A 14784-nucleotide genomic window follows, 5' to 3' on the forward strand; every position below is an offset into this window, starting at 1 on the left:
AAAAAAAAAGGGAATGAGGATAGTTTAAAGAGAACTCTGGGACAACATGAAGTGCTTTAATATTTGCATTACAGGGGTCCCAGAAAGAGAAGAGAGAGAGATAGGACCTGAGAAAATCTCTGGAGAGAGAGTAACCAAAAACTTCCCCAACTTTGGAAAGGAAACAGTCACCCAAGTCCTGGAAGCGCAGAGAGTCCCACACAGAATCAACCCAAAGAGGAACACACCAAGGCACATAGTCATCAAATTGACAACAATTAAGGATAAGGAGAAAATATTAAAATTAGCAAGAGAAAAGCAACAAATAACATACAAGGGAACTGCCATAAGGTTATCAGCTGATTTTTCAGCAGAAACTCTACAGGCCAGAAGGGAGGGGCGTGACATATTTAAAGTGATGAAAGGGAAAAACCTACAACCAGAATCCTCTATCCAGCAAGGCTCTCGTTCAGACTTGGAGAAATCAAAAGCTTCATAGAAAAACAAAAGCTAAAAGATTTCAGCACCACCGAACCAGCTTTACAACAAATGTTAAAGGACCTTCTCTAGTCATCAAACCATAACAAGACTAATACTTCCAATTTATGAACATGCATGTCTTTCCATTTCTTTGTATCACCTTCAATTGCTTTCATAAACGTCTCACAGATTTTAAAGCATAGGTCCTTCCACCTCTTTGGTTAAGTTTACTCCTGGGTATTTTATTTTTTCAAATGGGATTGTTTTCTTGCTTTCTCTTTCTGAAGTTCATTATTAGTGTATAGAAAAGCAACAGATTTGTGTATGTTAATCTTGTATCCTACAACTTTACTAAATTCATTTATAGGTCCTAATAGTTTTTTGGTGGAGACTTTAGGGTTTTCTATACTAGTATCTGTTACCTGTAAATAGTGACAGTTTTACCTCTTCCCTTCCAATTTGGACATCTTTTATTTTTCTCTCTTGTCCTGTGGATATCCACAGTTGTCCCAGAACCATTTGTCAAAAAGACTACTTTCTTCTCATTCAGTTGTTTCGGCACCCCGTCAGAAAACAATCGACCGTAAACATGAGTGATTATTTCTGTATTCTCACTTCTATTCCCATTGATCAGTATGTCTGTCCTTATTCAAGGACCATACTGTATTGATTACTCAAGTTTTGAAATCAGAAGTATGGTTAGTCCAACTTTGTTCTTTTTTCAAATTGTCTTGGCTATTCTGAGTTCCTTACATTTTCACATGAATTTTAGCATCAGGTTTTCTTCAAAAAAAAAAAAAACCAGCTGATAGGATTGTGTTGAATTCATAGGTCAATTTATGAATCACTGACATCTTAATATTAATAATTTTCCAATCCATCAACACAGAATAGTTTTCCATTTATTTAGGCCTTCCTTTTTTTCAAAAACATTTATAGGTTTCAATGTAAAAGTATCACACTTCTTAAAAATTTATTCCTACTTTATTCTTTTTGAAATGGAATTGTTTCTTAATTTTCTTTTCAGTTTGCTCATTGCTATTAAAAAATATGATTGATTTTTATATATTGATTTCATATCCTGCAACCTTACTGAACTTGTTTATTAGTTCTAATAGTTTTTAAAATAAATTTCTTAGTCTTTCTACCAGTAAGATCATGTCATAGAAAAAGAGAGATAATTTTACCTCTTCCCTTCCAAGCTAGATGCCTGTAATTCATTTTTTTGCCTAATTGCCTGCCTACAACTTCCAGCACAATGTTGAAGGTAAGCTGCAAGAGATGACATCCTTGTCTTATTCCTGATCTTGGAGGGAAAGCATCCAGTCTTCCCTCATTAAGTGTGATGTTAATTTGGGTTTTTTCATACATGCAGTTCTATCTTGTTTTGTTCTTCTAGGCACTGGTGAAAATTTGGTGAAATCCTTCTCATCCTTTAAGTTTTAGCTAAAATATTATTTCCTCAGGGGTATCTTTCTTGAACCTCCCATCTAGGCTCACAGCACCCTGCACTTATCACAATTATAACAAACATTTGTCAGCATCATTCTCCCTCCCACCTCGGCCCCAGCTTGTTCACAGGTGTATCATGGATGCAGATCGGCACATGCAGTTGGGTGTTGCTACAAACCAGTCTCATGTATTATGCTCTGTTCCTGAGCATAAGTATTATGTTTTATTCCTGAGCTTGGCAGGAACACTGTTCTAGAAGTTCCATTTCTACCTCTGTCTCCACCTCAAGGACAGGACCCTACCTTATTCATCCTTACACCCAGCACCAAATAGAGCCTGGCATTCAGTTTACCTTAGTAACCTACATGAATCATTCTGAGGCCACTCAAAAGGGATGAAGAAAGAAAGTTCAATGTAATTTTTGCCCAGCAATAAAAAAGGAAACCATACCTTCAACGGGGCCAATCTGATTGGTCACAGCGAATCTGAGCACTTTTTCTTCATCCGTGTACAAGGCAAAGACCCGGTCCACGTTCAGCTGCTGGGTGGTGGGGACGGCCCAGCGTCTGGGGGCATGCCTGCATGTTTGGTACGTGATGTTCTGGTGAACACGGTAGGACTGCGTTTGGTTGATGGTACCAAACGTGAGAGAGTAGTCTCTGGAGCTTGTGGAGGTCACAACTGCAATAGACACAATTCGGTCAAACTAGGAAATTACAAAATATTAACTAGAGGTTTTTCACATGGGGTGAGTTGCTCTGCACAGCTTTCATTTAATTCCTGGAGCATGTTCCCTTGGGAAGTTCCTGAGTTTATATGGGAAACCTACAAGGCAATCCCAAGAACCCGAGTGGATGTAAAACCAAGGCACTGACACGGAGCAGGTACAATCACTGATGCCAGAATTTGCAAAGAATAGATGTGTCTACTTGCAGCCATGCTGAGCACTCCGTAGGCACTGCCTCGTTCTGTCCTCACCACAGCCAGCGAGGTGGGCCCGTAACTTGTGTGGAGAGCCTTACAAAGGTTAAGAAGTAGTTAAGTCTAACACGCAAGGCTGGCACATGGCAGAGCTCAAGTCAGCCTGACTCTACGTCCCAAGTTTCCAACCAGTCCATCCTCTGCAGTGCACGGAGAGCATGCCTTCCAGCACCTTGCACTTAAGTCAGAGAAAGGAAGTTGGTGGGGTGGGGGTGTCTTTTCTCTCCATCTGAGTGCGGAATCAGGAGGCTAGGCCAGTTTTCCGATGCCCATCCTCTTCCCTGCATCCCGTGCCCGGCTTCCGGCTCTCATATCGCAGGAGAAGCAAAGGCACGACACAAATCAAACCGCTGTGCTGCGGGACAGCGACTAAGATCAGGTGGTTTTTAAAGAACACATCACACTTTACACATATCAACCAGGTAAGGTAGACAGACAGTAATAAGGTTATTAACATTCTCATTCTAGAGATGAGAAAAATAGGTCCTCAGATGTAAGTGACCTTATTCCCCACATATTTTAAATGCATCCATGATATGAATTTCTGTCTTCTGACTCCAAAACTAGCATTAGTTTTATAACACTGGTGCAGCATCTCTGATTTCAAAGGATACTGAAACAGGTTACACAAGGAGAAATTCCAATAGTGGGGGAGGGTATAGCTCAGTGGTAGAGAGCATGCTTACCATACATGTGGTCATGGGTTCAATCCCCAGTACCTCCATTAAAAAAAACTAATAAATAGACCTAATGACCTTCCCCCACAAAAAAACCATATATACATGTATATACATAAATTTAAAAAAAATTTTAAAGGATAAATTCCAATAATCAGTATTTTTCCATGGCTCAGAGAGCAGGATGGTTAAAAACTATAATTATACCATCCCTCCCCATCCCACAGACAAGGTTACTTTATGTTATAATAACAGTATTGAGAAGGGACACTGATACTCTTGTGTACAGCAGCCAGCACTTTTCTCACACTAACATAATAATCAGAGTAACAGAAACAATATTGAGCTCATTTTATATGCCACACACAGTTGGAAGGACATCCCACGCAGTCACTCACACAATCCTGTCTTGTGAGCCATGTGCCATCCCCACTGTGCAGATGAGAGAAGTAGCTGCACGCACCTGAGTCTGAGTAGTGGTAGAGCTCCCTGTAGGGAGCAATGTGGGCTGTGAAATTCGCTGGGATGTAGGGCACCTGGCCTTGAATGTTGGTCTTAATGCTCAGATAGTTCTCTGGGTCCAGTCCCTCGGCAGTTTGAGTGATTCGAACCCTCTCCTCTCCTGGGTAGAAGGTAACTTCCATGTCATGGATAAAGGTAGCACCTGGAAAGGAAAAAAAGTTCCAGCACAGAGATGGAAAGAGGTCTTGCCTCTTCCAGCAATAACTACCAGGGCACACTTCCCCTTCCCAGCTTCTGCTACTGTTGGAGATGGTGCCCAAGGAGATCTGATCGCCAAGGCCAACAAGGGTCACCAGCTGTTGATGCCATTAGTTCCCCAAACCTTCTGATACAGTGTGGTTCCATCCTACCTCCTCTCACACTGCTTCTCTTTGTAGGAGCTTGTTTCCTGTGAAATATAAACCACTAGGAAAATCCTTGACCTTTCTCCAGATTTGGCAAAAATAAACCAAGAAAACCGCAGGACACCCATTCACCTTTTGAATTTCAGATAAATAATAAATAAATTGGTATAAGTATGCCCCAAGTATTGTATGGGACATGCTTACACTAAAATGTTTATTATTTATCTGAAAGTCAATGTAACTGGGTAGACTGTATTTTATCTACTTTTGACTCAAGGTTTTATCAAACCCTGTTTATAAGTAAGATCCTACTAACAGCCATTGAGCTCTACAGCTGGAAGTGGACAAAGAACTTTTACACTTTCTGTGCAATGAAGATAAATCCACTAGGAAACAAAGTGCAGTGAGATGAGAAGCCAGGAAGTAGCCTCTGCCCCCTTGCTATGGAAAGGTGGTCCTTAGAAGAGCACTGTGTCCTCTAGCTTGCTAGAAGACAGGATCACAGACCACCACCACCCCACCCCGCCTACTGAATCACACCTGCACCCTCCCAAGGCCCCAGGCGATGTGCATGTAGGATGAAGTCTGAGAAGGACTGTCTGTACTATTACAGGTCAGAGTTGTCGGGGAGGGGGGTGGGGAGGAAAGGCACCCCTCACCCATGAAGTAACACCATCCCCAGGTGTCCTGGAATTACCACCGTGCACCCCTATTTAACAGATCTGCACATTGCAACTCAATGACATGAAGTCTGGGAAACAAGCTTCAACAAATTGGGCTCAGTGGGCACAAATGCTCCATATGGAACCATTCTATTTCTCAGAACAGCTTGGAGAACATTAAGAATTCATTCTTTTAAAAAAACAGTCCTGTGAAGCCAAACCATCCCCAGCTACTTCCAGACAGAAAACTACACTCTTGTGACTCTGGAACATCAGAGAAGCAGATCCTCTTTCATGGAATGAAAACTCAAGGTTCCACGCCACCAAAGCACGGGTGACCAGTGGCCCTCTCGGAGGCCCTACTCACCTGTGAGGCTGAAGCCATTCTCCCAGCCTGGTTTTTCTAAAGCAAAAAGCCAGCCAAACAGGCCTCCGATTGGCGTGAGTGGGAGAAGGGCCTGGGCGGCCGGCTGTGGGATGTGGCTGATGGCCGTGTAGGCTCTGCCGTCATTGCCCACGATGTAAGCGTGCAGGTCCACGTCGGTGAAGTGCACGGGCATGTGGCCCACGCGAAGTTGCCCACTCACTTTCCCATTGACTCGATGAGGTGCCCCTGAGACACAGCAAACCCAGTCAACCGTGACCACCGTCTTGGTGCACAGACAAAACAGTTCCACCAACAACTCCCCAAACTCCATCTTTAGTCCTTTTTCATGAGACCCTTAACAACCCACCACTCTTCTGGGTAGGACACACACCTGCCTTCCATCTCCCTTCTCCTATCCTCCCTCTCGCCCATCCACTTTGACTCTGAAGAGCTAGCAAAAAGGGCGGAAGCATTTCTGGTTAATCCTTAAGTTGGGAAATCCACCCAAACACATATATTTCTCATTTATTGAGCACCTGCAAGTCGCTAGCACTTTGATTCAAGCGGTAGAGACACAAGGTCCATAAGCAGAGCCCATAGCGACAGCTGGAAACAGCAGGCGGCAGAGACAGACCCCGAGCAGCCCCCAACCCAGTCAAGCCAGCATCCCTCACCTTCCGGCAGACAGTGCTTCCCATTCCCGTAAAACCTGGACTGGCAGTGGCAGCAGAAGCCGGTGGCGTAGTCGGTGCAGAAGGCGTGCCGGGAGCAGCGCTCGTGGTTGTGTTCACAGGTCTCCTTGTGGGCAGCATTGTACGTGAAGACTGGAAAGGAAAGCAAACTTGGAGGAAAAGGACTGAGTGATTCCAGCACCGCGGCTGCCAAGCTTCACCACGGACCCAGCATCTGCTCCATAAAATCCGTTTAGGTTGTAATAAACAAATGGGGTTTTGATGTTGAAGAGACAGGATAACATTCAACTCAGGGGAATTAACTAGCTTTGTCTTCTGGCAAGAAGTTCTGCTGACTGCTCCCATCTGGTCTCACAGCAGAGCTGGTGGGTGAGCGAGGATGAGGCTGTGCCCCTCTGGTCCCAGTGCAGTGACAGGAAAGCCAACCAGTAAGTATGTGTTAGGTTGAACTGTACGAAACTGCCATTTTTTTCTGGGTCAAAAATGTCCAAAGATAAGCAATTTTATATGGTTCAAACTAATAGTAATGAGCTCCCGAGAGGAAGAACAAAGAAACTACCAAATGCAGTCTTATGTCTAAACACTCCTTCCTTCTTTTTGGTAACCTTGAACTTAAAAAGAACAACCTATAGCTTGTCTCTACCCAGAAATTTTTTTTTTCTGAAAGAGAAGGCAGGCCTTAAAGAATGAACACACATACACACACCCCCTAAAGAAAGTGTATGGGGAGGCAGGCGGAGAGAGAGGGGAAGGAGGTGGGGAACCCGGTTGTGAAATGCTCAGTGCCTGCAGGATTTCTTGTGGTGGGCGTGGCATGAGCAGGATGCCCAGGCAGTAGCGGAGAGCCTGGCCACAGGCACTGCACTCTAGGAAGCCATGCGGACCAGGGTAAGTTTAATGCTCCTTCCATCTCCCACTTATTCTTCCCATTAAAGAGAGAAAGTCATTTGTGCTACCAAGAAACAGAGAAATTGGAGCAGATGCCATTGTCCCTAAAGAGAATGGCCAAGAGGGGTGGAGTGTGGCAGGGGGGTGCTGATGGACAAGAGAGGACACCCAGGGCAATGTCAATCCCGAGCATGGCCACCAGGAGGCAAAGCAGCTGTGCACACCTCTGCCCGAGCATCCCCAGAAGCAGGAGTTGGGTGGAGACTCCAGGGGCACAGTGACAAGCTGGGATGGCACAGAAATCTAGCGCTAGACCCCAAGGCTGCAGTGAGGTGCAAGCTCCCGAGAGAGATAACCTGCTCTCAGGAAAAACTAGGTAGCAGGTGCGTTCCACATCAAGGACTGAAAAGGAGGAAATGGGAGGGGGGAGGAAGAAATGGAAAGACCAATACTCACCCACTATTCCAGGGGAGAACAGAAAGCAAACCAGTGGGGGAAGATGTAGCACCATAGAAGTAATAATGTAGCCAGCATAAAGCCTTGCATCAGCAATTAAGAATATAACAAATTTAACATTTAAGTAGTGCTTAATACACGGCAGATCCTTTTCTATGAACTTTATGAATTCTTTCAATTTGTACAAGAATAGGGGCTGTTCTTATTCCTGTGTTGCAGCAACACGACCAGAGGCACAGGTTAAAGTGACCATCCTGAAGTCACACGGGCAGGAGGTGGTGGAGGTGGGATTTGAACCCAGGAACTCTGGCTCCAGATTCTTAACAGCTGCACTCGACCACCATCCAGCAGAGCCCAGGGACATCTACCATGAAAGCTAAAGGATGTGATCAGGTGACTGGGCTTAATCAGCACAGGCTTCAGCAAGAAAAGCTTGAGTCATGCTTTACAAATCAGGCTTAATGGTAGAAGATAGCAGAGATTACCCGGGTGGCTATCGTAGCTGACAAAAAAGCACAGGTAAGAAGAATTGAGAACAGCAACGGTGGCATTCACTTTTGGACAGAAGTGCTGCTTACGGATTCTTGAGAAAGCCCCAGGAGCCGAGGGTTGGCAGGACAGACAGTCTTGACTCAAGTGGAATATCTGACCAGAGACATAATGAGAATAAAGTTGGTGACTCAAGATTTGGTATAGAGCCTTGGTGACATGGCTGAGAAATTCCAGTTCGATAAAAATAGAAAGTAAGGCCTCAACCTCAACGTTTTTAAACAGGAAAGTGACATAAAACTCAAGGCAGGAAAAAAAAAAAAAACAGAAATGGATAATGATAAATCTAAGTTGGCTGTGAGGAAATCTGTATATCACTCTCTATCACTGGTTTAAGAAAGGCAGGGGGGACCCAGTTTGAGTTCAAAGAAATAAAGGTAACTTGTGAAAGTTTTGGGTTACTCCAGCTCAGAAAGTCACAACTAAGTGTAAAACAGCAGCCCCTGCAGGGACTGGCACACTGAGCGTGGTCATGGCATCGACTGCCATCGGGACCCTCCCTCCAGAACACAGGGGAACCAGGGCAGCACAGGGTCCCAAGCACTGACACTCAACAGCACCCGGGCTCGGGTGGCTCTGTGGACACCACAGAAATGCACCACACCTGCTTCCTCCTCTTCAGAATCAGGGTGACACCCCCCTCTCACACCTCAACGCCAGCAACCATGTTGTTCCTTAACATACTTCTGAGCACCAGGGTAAAAAGGTGATCTGATGCAGGACTAAAGGGTAGTCATTTTCAGGAAATTCAAGTAAAAAGCCGAACTCTAACACCGCTCTGCCCCCAAATTAAGAAAATGATGGGTTTGTATTGTGTTCTGTTTGTTATTTTGTGAAGACTTGTTCCTCAGCCCAATTCTTCTTCTAAGAGTGGCTTATGAAACAGGGAGAGATGAGACGGAGGACTGCTGATGGGGCACGCGGGGTTAATTTCACTAAAATAGCATAGGGGGCCTGGCTTTTGTCTGGGTAAAAAGAGAGGCGCAGCGGTGCAGCCGGCAACTTACAAATGCATCTGTGCCAAAGCTTCTAAGCTCATGGGCATGGCTGCATTTTTCTAACAAAAAAATGATGGTTAGGCCCCCATGAAAGGCTATTAAGAGACTCAAACTATAATTACAGTGGGCTAGTTATCGGTAAGCTGGCCTGGAGATCCTTTTAAACAGCGCGAGGGTGTTCTGAAGTCTGTGTGTGTAAAGCAGCATTCTCAGGATGGAACCACACTGGGGAAAGGTGGGTTCACTCCTCCGAGTCAGGGAAACACCGGCTCCCTCTTCCAAGCCTGCCTTCCCACTCAGGTGTGCACACTTGGCACAGCGTCAGCTCAAGTGAAAAGCAAATGCCTGTTGCGATTTACTTTCCTTCTTCCAGTAATTCAGCAAATATTGAGCACTCTATAGGCCTGGCACCAGACTAGGAATTAGGGATATAGCAGGAAACAAAACAGACAAAAATGCCTGCCCTGAAGCTGACATCCCCCTGTCTAGGCAGTGGTCAACAGACAGGTCAATTATTCAGTGCGGTGGACGGTGTCGAGCGTGAGGCAGAAACTTAAATCTGGGAGAGAAAAGAGCGCTGGAGGGGGAAGGGGACTTTGCTCTTTTAAATAACACAGTCAGGGGGGGGCATTGGGAGAAGAAGCCCTCTGGGCAGAGGCCTGGAGGAGGGGAGGACGAGTGGGGACAGGGACACCATCTCAGGCAGGCGGGCCTGTGGGAAGAACAGGGGCCGTGAGAAGACAGAAGGCGGAGAGATAGCCCTGGCCAGTTCTCGACCAGCAGGCCTCATAGGTCATGGGAAGGGTTTGGGCTTCGCCTGAGCGAGGTGGGGAGCTGCTGGAGGGTTCTGAGCTGAAGAAAAACAAGATCTGACTTACGGAACCTCAGGAAAGAGCTGCTGCCTTGATAGTCGGAGGTGCTGGCGGAGAAGCTGAGAAGGGCCCAGACACGGAGGCCCTTCAGGTACTTGGAGGGTGTAGCTGCCAGGCTTTGCTGAGGGACTGGATGGAGGGTGAGAAGACATGGACGAGAGGGAAGGGAGAGAGAGGATGGAGGGGAGGAAAAGGGAAGAAAGAGAGGGGTCCACAGGAATGTTCCTTCCTTGGCATGGGGAGCTGAAGAGTGGAGCTGCCCTTTACAGAAGATTTGCTTGAGAACAGTTCTAGCAACACCCTTGCGGCTGCAGGCAAGTTCCACCCCAGCTCTGGCAGGGACCTCGACGCTCAGAGGGAGCACTGCATTTCTCCCTGTGGATTCTGGGAACCACAGCATTGGAATCACCTGGGCTGCCTGTTAAATATGCTAATTCTCAACGTGCACCTTGTTCTCTGAATGGGCGGGTCCCAGGCGTCTGTGCTGGTGCTACTCCCCAGGTGATTCTCCCTCCCACTGATGACAACATTCAAGATACTTGCAAACGTTCCATTTCTGAGCTCGAGAACACTTGTGCATGTAGTTAATGAACTTCATCTGACCAATTAGCAGCTCCTGGGAAAGCAGCAGTTGGGTGGGGTGGAGGGGAAGAGTTCAAGGAATGTTCTCACAGTAATCCTGGCCAGCCGAGAGGCAGAACGGGTTGATGGCCCACTTAGGCCAAATCCCCAAGCAGGGCACGTGAAGATCCTTTGGTGGAGGAAACCAGAAGCCAGGTCCCTTCCCTGATGATGGAGGAGAAGACCTAGAAATGCGATCCCCCATGTGTCTATCTGAGCAAGAAAAGCCAGACTACTGGCCAATGTGACTTCTCAAATTCCTATGGGAGTTGCAGGTAGATTCAAAGATGCTAGACTCCTTGAAGGTGAGGAATCAATCTGGATTCCAGCTGGATGAGATGTGTAATGAGCATATCCAGAAACAAAGTGTCCCTTTTTCTTTCTCGGTGGTCATTTCAGGGCCTCTTGCCCTCCCAGTTTTGAATGTGTTCTCACACACTTCTTCCTATTTTGGTAAGGAGATAGTGTCCCTTCTTTACAGATGACACAACTGAGGCCCACAAAGATTGTATGATCTTCTGGCTCTAAATTCCACACTCTTTTCCATTACACCAGCAATACTCAAATGTGGTGGGTGTCAGGATTACCAGGGGACCTGGTTTAAAAAGGCAGGTTTTGGGTCAGGAGGTGGCGGAGGCATGGAAGTCAGCATTTTAATTAAACTAGAGACACGGGAGAAACAGCCACAGTGGACGAGAGCCACACTTTGAGAGATACTGTTTTTATCCCCTGGATTCCTCTCTCCTGAATGTTACCTACCGGGGCAGTTTGTCTTCCAGACCCTCCAGGGACCCACATGCTGCCTTGGTGGCTCCTGTCACAGAGGGTGAGACTGACAGAGACGCATCTGCTGGTACCTCGGGCCCAGCAGGGAGATAAAGGCCATCCAGGTTTCAGTGAGCCCAGCCTGTGACGGCTTTTGTAAGCTGAGGTTCGATGGTCGCTAAAGGCATCTTCACGTGAGGATTTAAAATCTCATTTTTTTTTCCCATTTAATGCTTTCCCACCCTTCTCATATCCTTGTAGAAAGGGAAGTGGGGTGGGGCTGCGGAAGGGAGGAGCGGCCCAGGCGCTGCCCAAGTGTTGGAGGCTGGTCCTCTCCGGGGGTTCCTCACACCCACGTGAGAACTCCTCCTTTGCACTGGTTCGGATCCCTCCTTCCGCCTTCATTTCTCCAGAAACACTTAAGCCCTCGTCCTCAGGGCTTAAGCCCAGCCCTGTGGAAGGTGGCAGGCTCCCCAGGCAGACCGGGTTCACGGTGCAAACGGGGACAGAAGGTTCCTGCACCGGGCTGCAGCCGCCCCCCAACCCCCGGCTGCTAGAGTGGCTTTTACTTTTAACAGCTTCTCCCGCCACCTCGAGAAAAAGGACCTACAGTTTCACTGCATGACAGGTTTTTCTACGGTTCCTCACCTTTCAGAATGACAGACTAGTAAGAAAACCCACAAACCCAACTTTATAATGGAAAATGTGGTATGCTTTCCCTCCAGTTTTCATGTTTGTTTGTTTGTTTGTTGGTGTATGTGTGTGGTACAGAGTGATGCTGGTTGGGCAAACAGTTATTAGGACCCTGTTTTTTCTTTTTAAGGTGGGCGGTGTGGTTACAGCCACCATTATGACCCTAGCAGCCTCTCCCGTCCAGGTGTCTTCACAGGTCTGGGGCCCTCCTCAGCAACCTGCAGGTGCACCAGGAAGGCTGTGTTGGGCAGCAGGGCCTGCTTCAGTTCATCCCAGGGTAGAAGCTGCTTGAGCAACGTATTCCTGAAGGCTTTCCCAAGGCCAAAAGTAGAAGTGGACCAGAAGCCACGAGGGAATCCTTGCTCCCACCCAGGGCTTTCCCAGCACAACCGCCATCTAAACAGAATCAACAGGATCTCACGATGGGGTCAGAACCCCTGAGGTTTCTGAAACCCAGTTGTCCTACCCACTGGCTAATTCATCAGGCAGACTGAGGTCAAATTAAGCTCTTCATCACACCAGCTGGGCAGGCTTCAGACCATCCACAACTCCTGTGAATCAAGCTCACTCCAGCGCCCCACAACACTGGTGGTCCCCAGTCCTAGGCGGCTGGACCTGCCTTTCCTGCCCACCCCCTCAACTCACTCACACATTCTTTCTCCATTTCCACCTCAGTAACTCCATCCTTGTCACTCCTCTGTCTAGAATACTGCCCCACTTTCTCCCTCTCTAAACTCAGACTCTGACCCCACGGCCTGGCTCAGGCCCTCCTCCTCCAGGAAGACTTCCCTGATGGGCACCACATGTGGATCTGCCCTTCACTGTGTTACCTGACAGCTTGTTCTACCCTTCTGTGGCTCTGTGGCAGTCCTGGACTGCCTCGTACTCGGACAAATCAGGTTTCAGTTTCCTTCTCTGTGTTGCGGGAAGGATAATAGCACCTACCTCACAGACCAATTTGGAAGATTAATTGTGCAATCAAAGCAAAGCTCACCCTTAGAGTCCAACAGGGCACTCGATAAATACTAGTGAAAATTTCCACTTGTGCCCCGGTCAGAGAAGGGCACACATGGACAACAAGCTTCCTGAGCTGCTTTGAGGAACAAGACCCCTGAGGCAGAGAAAGTGTGTGCATCCAATTTACTGCTGGTTCTGTGGCCTATGGAAACAGCGGAAGGCAAGTAATATGCTCGAGGCCAGAACTGGAGTGTAATCGGGACATTCTTGCCTGGTGTGGACATGCTCTAAAAAGAATCTAGATTTCTCAACAAAAAGTCTATAAAAAGAGTCCCTAAGGGGGAAAGCATTTTAAAGAGAAGGGAGAGGTATTTTGGGGAGCTATAAATCTTAATTTCTTGGTTTAGCACGATGACAACTATGATGCTTAAGGGGGACACTAAATTTTATTGGGCATGGTGCTTCCATGCCAAATTTTAATTCTCACAACTTTTTAATGAGGTCTACATTATTTCCACTTTATAGCTGAGAAAGTGATAGTCAGACAGAGCAAATGTCTTATCCCAAACCACATAGCAGACCTGGGAATCAAGCTTACATCCACCAAACACCAAAACCCACACTCCTCCACTCCATTGGTAGAAAACGCTGGGCAGGATGGCTCAGGGCTGGGCAATTAGCAGGCGATGGGGGTGTGAGTCTCTGCCACCCCACCCACCAGCTTTCCCGGAGAGAGTCCACTTTTGCCTGATGGACCTCTGGGACGCCAGTGTGTTGTTTGAAAAAACAAAGACCACCGCCAAGTAAAACCAAGTATTTACCACTGCATGGTTCTATACAGCTGGCCCTCGGTATCCACGGGTTCTACATCCCCAGATTCAAGGAACCGTGGATGCTGCACTATGTAAATGACCCGAGGCTGGGGGACCCACGAATGCAGAACCACGGATACAGAGGGCTGACTAAGGGGCTTGAGCATCCGCAGATTTTGGCAGCTGCAGGGGGTTCCTGAACAAATGCCCTGTGGACACCGAGTCTTCCTAAATCCTGAGGTGAAACCAGAGGCCCTCCTATTTTCCCTCTCTGCTTTCAAGTTGTAAAGATTTCCTTCTCTGCTAATAAGGTGGCTGCTAGCTATTTTTCCTTCAAGGTTGGAAAACTAGTTAGTTTTTCTTTTGACGGCTCCTTGTATCATTAGCCAGCTGTTTCAAATGCATTTTGCCATGCCCAAGATGTCAGGGGTAGACGTCACCAGCAGCTGATAAATGTAGTTCATGCCCCGCAAGGGTTACAGCTGCCGCCTCTGTTCTGCACTCTGGCCGGTTCCCTGGACCTCCTGCAGCCAAGCCAGCTTATCTCAGCCTCTCACAGCGCAAAGCAGGGTGTGCAGCCCCTTCCTCTTAACTCTTTAATAAACCGCTCCAGGGATCGGCTTTTTAATATTCCAGGCTCTTCCCAAGGCAGGAAATCGCAACCCACAAATGAAAAGACCACTTAGGGACACATCTTTACTTCAAAAATCTCTTTGATCAAAGTGTCTGAGACTTGGCTTCAAATTTTCTTTAGATATAGGGAACTTAGGCTGAAAACTCAGGAGACCGTCAGAAGGTTCTGAAGCCTTCCAATAAAACTCACATCTTCAACTTGACAGAAACGTGGCCCTTAGGCACAAATTAAGGCACTGCTACTTAACAAGCCCATTCTTCATTCCCGGTGCCCGGTTCCCACTGCTTTAAATCCTCTGTAATTAGTAACTGCAGCCACCGTTTATTAAGATCCAACTCTACAGACACTAGCCTAAGAACTTCATTATCTCTTTTAATCCTTTC

General features: G+C 46.9%; 1 protein-coding gene across 3 annotated transcripts in view; it reads right to left on the reverse strand.

Moving 5' to 3' along the window:
- The window catches only part of NID2 (nidogen 2), a 128158-nt gene that overhangs the window by 32308 nt on the left and 81066 nt on the right, over positions 1-14784 (reverse strand). For all 3 annotated transcript variants that reach the window (XR_010380963.1, XM_064485958.1, XM_010982916.3), the window contains exons 5-8: positions 6139-6288; positions 5465-5710; positions 4033-4233; positions 2362-2592 (exon numbers count right to left, since the gene is read on the reverse strand). Coding sequence is in view for 2 of the 3 variants with exons in the window: in XM_064485958.1 (XP_064342028.1) it covers positions 2362-2592; positions 4033-4233; positions 5465-5710; positions 6139-6288 (828 nt within the window). In the remaining variant the exon portion in view is untranslated. The remainder of the gene's footprint in view (positions 1-2361; positions 2593-4032; positions 4234-5464; positions 5711-6138; positions 6289-14784) is intronic.

Source organism: Camelus dromedarius, chromosome 5 (assembly GCF_036321535.1).
Source record: "Camelus dromedarius isolate mCamDro1 chromosome 5, mCamDro1.pat, whole genome shotgun sequence".
Taxonomy (NCBI): domain Eukaryota; kingdom Metazoa; phylum Chordata; class Mammalia; order Artiodactyla; family Camelidae; genus Camelus; species Camelus dromedarius.